The following is an 8,241-nucleotide window of genomic DNA, read 5'->3' on the forward strand; positions in this document are numbered from 1 at the left end:
TGAACCTCTGGTATACACAGCCCCACGGATAGATCTCTAAGACATCATGTTGAGGGAAAAACAAGAAACAGAATGAGTTCTTAGCACAGTACCATTCGTGTATATTAAAAATAGATACTTAAACTAAAAGCAGTATCTTTCGAGGATATATACATGTACTCGGACATATCTTAAACAAGAGAGAATGCATATGGGGGGGTAGAGAAACGGGAGGGTGGAGAGGGAATGAGTGGAAAATAATAAAATAAAAAAGAGTTGGGTGTTGCTGACTCTTAGGAGCGAAGAGTATGATCAACACAACTTTTGTCGCTGAGGTGCAAAAAAATGGCCCCAATCCCCCTTCCATCGCTTCCTACTCTTAACAGAATCAAACGCAAGCAACTCAGCGTGGCTGCCCAGACCCGGGCTTTTTTCCATAAAGGACCTACCTCTCTACCTTGCCAAGCACTCGGCTCCCCGCACTTCAAGCTCTACTCTGCCTGCACTTCCTACAACCCAAACACACCCAGGCTTCAATCCGAAATGGGCTCTTATTTCTCTTGGAAAAATCCTGTTTAAGATCCAGTTTAAGCGTCTCCTCTCCAGCAATCCTTTTTCTGACGGCTGCCCTTCCCACATGCTAACGCCTCCCGGACTGTATGCCCATGCACCCCGTCCCCATCAATCCCGCACACACCAAGTTCTATTTCCTTATTTGGGGTACACACCCCTCCCTCAGGGATAGAGCAGTTACGGAGATCTTCGCATCCACAGATCTTGCGCTGGGGTGGGCGGTCCCACGAATAACCGCACGATAATTCTAGCAACTTAAGCAAGAGCCCAGCCCACCTCCCTCTCCTTTGTTTCGCCTCTTATTGGTTCAGCATCTCCGCCCCCGGCTACCGACCCCACTCCTCCTCCACTGGCCGCTGGGAGTGGGAGGCTCTGCGCACGCGCCGCGGCTTCGGGCGCGCTCGGTCGGGGGCGGGACAAGAGGAGAGAAGGGCAGAGAGACGAGGGCGGTAGGGGGCCGCCGCGACGTTGCGCGGCAGTTGCGTCCGGCCCGCGTGCACGCGAAGCCCGGGAGGGGGCGGGGCTGAGGCGGGCACCTCCCCACCCAGGCCCCGCCCCCGCGGCCCGCCCGCGCACATCGCCCCGCCCCCCTCGCCTTGGCTGCCCCGCCCCCTCGCCTTGGCTGCCCCACCCCCTCGGCGGCCGCGCTCCTTCTCCCGCCGCCTGCTCGCCTCCCGCCCGGCTCCTTCGGCCGAGAGCGGGAGAAAGTCCTGCTGGTGGGCGGCCGCGGAGCTGCGCGCGTCCGGCATCCCGGGGCCGCTCCGGCCCGGGCGGCTAGGGGGCCCGGCGGTCCATGCATCCGCCGCCGCCCGCCGCCGCGATGGATTTCAGTCAGAACAGTCTGTTCGGCTACATGGAGGACCTGCAGGAGCTCACCATCATCGAGAGGCCGGTCCGCCGGAGCCTCAAGGTGCGCCCCGGGGAGGAGGAACTGCCCGCGGGGCGCCCGGCGGCTTGCCCCTACCCCGACCCCAGCCCGTCCGCTCCCCGAGGCGGCCCGGGACCCTCTCGGAGTGCTGCTGGCCCCCCAGTCCTCCTCCAGTCCCCGGCCGCCGTGTTACCCTAACCCGGCCCTTCTCGGGCCCCCTTCTTCGACGTGGCTCGGGTTTTCCCAGCCTGGACCCCCAGGCCCGAGGGACGGACATCCGGAGCCAGCCCGCGATCCCTCGGACGCCCTCGGTTTTCTAGTCCCCCGGCCCAGCCCGCCCCGGGCCCTTTCCCCAACCCGCCCCCCAGGCACGGCCGGTCGAGCCCCTGTCTTTCGGGCCAGCGCGGCGTCCTCCCCCGCGCCGTCTCTCTCGCACAGCCGGAGCCCCTCGGTTGCGGTCCTTCTTCCCCCGGCCCTGCAGGAGCTGCCCCTCGCAGCTGCAGCCCGCTTATCCCGCCTCCTCTCCTTGGGGCTCCCCCTCCCCCCGCTTTGGCTCCCTGGTGCTGCTGCCCGGGTTCAGGCCCCAGTCCCACTTCTCAGTCTACACGGCCCCGACTCTTCCCCTACCTCTCCCAGAGACACCCCAGATCCCATCCCCCTCCTCCCCCATCAGAGCGAGCTCCGGTCCCCCAGTCCCCAAGTCAGCCCGGGCCTCCCTTCACCTCCCAACTAGCACCCATACTAGGGCCGTCCTGCTACGGGTCTTCAAAGCCCTCTCGACCCTTTGTCCCGATCCTGAGTCACCACGTGTCCTTACCTTCCAGCCCCTCCAGGACTCTAGCTGGGACCCTGCTCCCCAACCTCCTTAAGAGAGTCAACCTTCACTAGGCCCCCCACCTCCCGCTAGCTCCTCGACCCCGCAGAGTCATCTTCCGCCCAGCCTCCCAGAGGCTGCAACCCTCACTGCTGGCAAAACTAGTGACCGACCACCACCCCCTCCGCCCCCCATTATAGCTCTTTTCACTCCCACCTGCCGCAATATCCCGAATCTTTGATTTCCTTCCAGTCCCAGAGTTTATTCCCTTCCCTCCCCCACTCCAGATTTCGTCTTTCTCATTCTCCCTCGGCTGCAGTCTTCATTCCCCCTTTTAAGCATTTCCTGGGATGGAAATGCTGGCGAAACAGTCTTGGATATTAGAGACTAAAAGTATGTATACATTTTATATATATACATACAACTGATTTCAGCAAGTTTCTGAAGCCACAACGTGATTCTCAGGCTTCAATCTAGAAGCTAGAAGAGTAAACAAACAAACAAAACGCCCCCAACCCCCCAAACTCCACCACCTAAACCCAACAATTAGAGACGTCTGAGGTTTGAGGGCGTCAGACCCTTGATTAGTTTTCAGTGATAACGCTTAATTGTGAAACTTTTTCATTAGTCCATACTCAGATAGGGTCCCTGGAGGCAAGACTGATCCGATGTTTGTGTGCATAATTTGTGTTTTACACTTGACAGACACCAGAAGAAATAGAAAGATTGACAGTTGATGAAGACCTCAGTGATATTGAAAGGGCTGTTTATCTGCTCAGGTATTTCATAAAATCTTTTTGTGATAATTGCTGCTTTTCCTGTGGCAGCATCCACAAATGATTTCTGAAATGTCATGTTACGGTTCTGTTCAGATTTACTTAACCACTTGAACAGAGTACTTTTGCATGTGCAGCACTTAATTATGTTATAAATTAAGATTTAGATATGGACTTATGAACTTGAGAACCGAAATCAAATAAGATACCTAGCTTATAGAATATTGCTTGGAGGAGGAACAGAACAACTAATGGTTTGAGTTGAATCTCATTAAAAAAAAAAAATCTTGCAGCTTTGGTTGTCCTCACGTAAGAGCCAATAAATTTAGATGAGACTTAAGAATATCCAGTGATTAATTTTAAGTTAATTGCAGAGTATGAACTTCATATGCTATTTACTGTACGGAAAAAAAATCCACAAATATGGTAGTTCAATTTTTTTCCCTCAGGATAATCCTGTTTATATTACTTCTGCTATGTGTGCTTTATAATTTTGCCTGAGAGATTTTAAAATTTAATTGAGCCTACTCTCACTTAAGTTTCATCTTACAAGCGCTACAGAATTGCTTAAGCCAAATGGTATTACAAATATTTACAAGATTTCTCTCAACTATTTTAAAAATTGTGTTGTGGATTTAACTTCTTAAAAGCTGATGTGAACGTTAATGAAAATATCTATAAAAATACTTCAGAAATAGAAATTTTCCTAAGGCATTTTGTGTACATTGTTTTAAAATTTTTCTTGCACATTTCCCCCCCCCCCTTTTGGCAAATTAGTTTTCGCTTTTTTTTTTTTGGAATCAGATTTTGAAAACTGGTGTTATTTACCTCCTGGGATATTTGTCATCCTTGTTTCCTTAGCTCAGGTCTACTTTGCCGGTTTCAGGTGCTGGCAAATTTCTTCTTCTTCTTTCTTGTTTTATAGATCATGTTTCTAGTCCCATGATATTCACTGAATGACCCTGTTAAAAAAAAAAAATCTCCTCTCCTTGACTTCCATTTTCTTAATTATTCTGTAGCCTATTAGTGACATCTTGGGTTCTATTCTTGTCAGAATTTTAGCATGCTTACAATTTAGACCATTCTCTTCAATAATTCTGTTACTTTAAAATGTTTCTGGATCTTAGACCTTATGTTGGGGTTATTCCCCCTCATCTTTTGGTGATTTATGGTAGCCTGCTCTCATCGTTTCTACCTATTTGTTTTATTTTATTATTTTTAAAATTTTCATTGGAGTATAGTTGATTTCCAATGTTGTGTCAGTTTCAGGTGTATATCTACCTATTTATTTTAAAGGAAAATGGTTTTATCTATGTATGAATTAACAGTATGTGTTTTTGACGTTTCATAGAGAATATGCCTTTTAACTTCTTTTGATAATTGTGTAATATTTGAAGTACTTTATTCCTTAATGATTAACATGTCCAATATGGTGAACAGTAGTTGTAAGCATCTGCCTTTTCCCACATTTCTTTTGTTTGGAGTAGGTAGACAACTGGTGAAAATTTGGATAAGCTTCTTTTAGTGTACAGCAGTTAATGACTTGAAGTCAGTGCCTACTTACTCCTACTGAATTCTCTCCGTATAAATGCTGGCTGACAATGAGGAAATAGAGAGTTTTGCTCTACTTACTTGCGACAGCAGATACCTTATTTTAGGTATCAGTGACAAGGCTTCTTTTTTAGGATAGCTTATTTTCTATTTTGCTTTTATTGTTAGCGAACCAGGTCGTCTAAGTTGTTTGAATTTCTCAGACACAGAACGTAAGTTTCATCCAGTTCTGGAACTGACAAAGCCCTTACAGAGGCAGATGGGTCCTCTCATTCTTAGGCAAGAGAGTTTTAAAAGAGATCTGATATCTCCTTTAGTTTCTAGTGGCTCATCTACCTTGAAGGAGGTTTGCAAGGTGACTCAAAAGGCAAACACTAGCTTGGTTGTGCATGGGCTCTCCAGCTGAGTTCTTCTTTTGTATTCCTACCATCTCACCACCTCCTGGGGGAAGGCGGGATTTCACCTTTAGGCCAGCTTCTGAAGGGATAACAAGACGCCTGCCTGAAGGGTTCTTTCTTCCCTGGGATTCAGGAGAGGGTGTGGGATTGTCTTATGGACATGTTCCAAACTTTGCCTCTGTTAAAGCTGTTAAAGCCTCTTCTCTCATGTATTGAGCCTTCTATTTTAAATGTAATTTATTCCTTTTCTTTCCTATTTGTACTTCCCAATGCTGTAGAATCTAATACTGAGTCCTTTTTTTCCCTCTATGATTTTCAGGTTTATTTTTGAGTGCTTTACCTTTTCCGCTGTTTTGGATATTTAATATCCAGAATTTTCCTCTTTGCTTTTGAATGTCAGATTTGTTTCTGTAGCTCTCTTATTTTTGTACATTAAATCTATTTTGGAAGATTATGTTACATTAGATTTCAGAGTCAAATGTATAAGTATTGGTAGGAAATGCTTTATATTAGTGGAGGTTCTGATAGCATTTAAACTGAACCTAGTATCTAAAAAAGCATTATATTGGACTGCTGTCCAATGAAAAACAAATTACACTGTTCATTATCTTACCCTAAAATATGGCAGATCAACTATTAATGCTATTTTCATAATTAAGTTTAGAACATTACAGTATTTGAAGATTTGACACAGATGATTCTGTGGTTTTGCATAAATATGATGCTGATATACCCATCTGTGGCATTTAGCACTGAAACAAAACAACTTTCCTAATAGTCACAGCTTGTGGCTTAGTCAAAATCATATCACAATATCTTCTTTTAGTTCTCTCTCTTCTTTGTGATTTTGGTGTATATTTTAGGAATAGTTTTGTTAGAGAAGGGTCCTAAGTTTGTACACTGTGCTTTCATTAGGTAAACCTTTACTCACATATCTCTAGTTGCCTGTCAGATAAATTCCAGACCCTTAAGCTTGGCATAAGTGACTCCATCTTAGCTCTGCAATGGGATGCCCCACCAGGCCCTCAACTTTTTTTTTTAATGGCTTCATTGAGGTGTCGTTCATATGCCATATGGTTCACCCATTTATAGTTGAGTGGTTTCATGTATTCATAGAGTTGTGTGTTCATCACCACAATCAATTTTAGAGCATTTTCAGAAGAAACCCTGTACCTATTAGCAGTCAGTCCCCACTTCTGGCCAATCTTCCCAGCCTTTGGGAACCACTAGTCTACCTTCTTTCTTTATGGATTTGCTTATTTTGGACATTTTATGTAAAATTATGCAATATGTGGCCTTTTGTGACTGATTTCTTTCACTTAGTATAATGTTCTCAAGGTTCATGGGCGTTGTAGCGTGTCAGTACTTTGTTTCTTTTTACTGCTGAATAGTATTCCACCGTGGGAGTATATCACATTTTGTTTGTTCATACGCTCGGGTTGTTTCCATGCAGTCCTTCACTTTTTGAAGCAGTCGTGCTGCCTTATTCACTGTTACTCAGATACATCACATTCATCCTTAGCTCTGCTTTTCCCCATCCTGGAATACCTTTCGTTATACCTCTCCAATATTCTCCATCCCCAGGATCCAGCTGTAATCTTGCATCTTTCATAAGGCCTTCCCTAACTGCTGAAACTACATGGATCTCAGGCTCTCTGAGCTCCCATATCACTTAGTGGCTGCATACCTTTGAATTCCTTAACTTGTGTGTGTGCGTACGTTGTCTTCAATAGACTGTAAGCTCTCAGAGGGTAAGCTGTTTTTTATTGTTGTTGCTGTTTTGGTTCTTTCTTGTTCTGTGCTATGATATAAATACATACCTCTTAATGGAATAAAGTGTGTTTATCTTAAGATGACCAAAGTGCTAGATGAATTAAGCAACTTTTGACTTTTTTGTATTGTAGGCAATAGAATCAGACAGATTTAGGTTATGTCCTGTTCTACCACTTACTATCTGTGTGACCATGGGCAAGTTATTATGGTTGTTAAATCCTGGTTTTCTCATCTGCAAAGTGGAAAGTAATAATTCTTGTTTCCCAAGGTGGTTGTATTATGTGTAGAGCCCCAAACACCAAAAAGGTACCCAATTGATATTAATTCCCTTCTGTTTCCTTTGCCATGTCCCTAATTCCTTACTCCTTAGGTGCTCAAGGTACATTACAAACTTTTAAAAGAGGATAGCAGTATTAATTTTGTCTTCCAATAATTTAATAAAGTAATAGGCAAGTAAAGTATATCAACTGAAGTTTGTGATAGATATCTATTAACTTCCTTTGCTAATAGTATTTATCAGAATCTTCACATATTATACTTATTTTAAACTGATGCTGAGGTCAGCCTGTTTAAGCAATATTTGCTATTTATATTATGCATTAAATGTGTTGATTGGTTAATGTACCTAACCTAACTTTTATGTTGCTTACTTTCACAGTCATTTAAAAACCGTTTGTCACTTTGCACTGTGAGTTTTAAAACATTTCGCCCTTTGCCTTTTAGGGACAGTCAGATAAAGTACATTGTTAATTAGGAACTTTTTCCCTTTTCTTTCTCTCCCCCCCACCCCCTCCCCTTTTTGAAAAAAATAGGAGTAAGTGCTCCCCCTAGTGATACCACAGAGTGAGACTCTGCAGCCAAATCTGGAAATAAAAGTGCTGTAAACTGTGCCTATTGCTAATCACATTTGGGAACTCTTGCATTCAAGACTAGCACAGGGTAGCAATGAGGTCATGAGGAAGAACTTTGCTACCGGCTAGCTTTTGGTTGTTTTCTCTTTAAGACTACCTGTCCTATTTGCTGGGCAAATGGGAAAAGTTGTGTGAAAATCTCCTTTGTATGCCCTTATTTCTAAGATCTTCTGTATCACCACACTTCTTTTGCCTTTACTATTCTTTTGATTTCTTTTTTTTTTTTTGACACCTGTCATTTAGTACTGTTTTGGTGAGGTGGGGTGCTTACGGGGTGTATGTGTGTGAGAGAGAGAAAGAGAGAGAGTGTGTGTGTGTGTGCGTGTGTGTGTGTGTGTGAGAGAGAGAGAGAGAGAGAAAAAGACTGTGTGTGTGTGTATTGTGTGTGTGTGTGTGTGTGTGTGTGTGTGTGTGGGCCTTGAGTAGCCAGGACTGTATGCCCGGTTTTCTCGAGTGTTGTGCTGGAGAGGCACATCACAATTTTTAATCCCTCACAGTTGGGATGAATTGGTTAGTTAATCACCCAAAATTGGTTAATATTAATGTGGGGAGTCATAAAAATGATCCATACTTTCAGTATTTCATTTTAGTGTAAAAA

At 44.6% G+C, this 8,241-nt stretch overlaps 1 protein-coding gene across 2 annotated transcripts; it reads left to right on the top strand.

Moving 5' to 3' along the window:
* Nucleotides 1-1,192: 1,192 nt before the first annotated feature.
* On the top strand, nt 1,193-7,248 carry LOC309621590 (serine/threonine-protein phosphatase 4 regulatory subunit 4-like). 2 transcript variants are annotated; one of them, XM_082409014.1, is made up of 2 exons: nt 1,193-1,462; nt 2,940-7,248. In XM_082409014.1, exons 1-2 carry the CDS (start codon nt 1,346-1,348, stop codon nt 3,072-3,074), a joined length of 252 nt encoding a protein of 83 aa, XP_082265140.1. In that variant the 5' UTR covers nt 1,193-1,345; the 3' UTR covers nt 3,075-7,248. The 2 variants fall into 2 exon arrangements, 1 of the variants encoding a protein (XP_082265140.1); XR_014240110.1 differs by having other exon boundaries at nt 1,331-1,462; nt 2,522-3,082.
* Nucleotides 7,249-8,241: the final 993 nt, after the last annotated feature.

Source organism: Balaenoptera borealis (assembly GCF_965194805.1).
Source record: "Balaenoptera borealis genome assembly, contig: HAP1_SCAFFOLD_749, whole genome shotgun sequence".
Classification (NCBI taxonomy): Eukaryota; Metazoa; Chordata; class Mammalia; order Artiodactyla; family Balaenopteridae; genus Balaenoptera; species Balaenoptera borealis.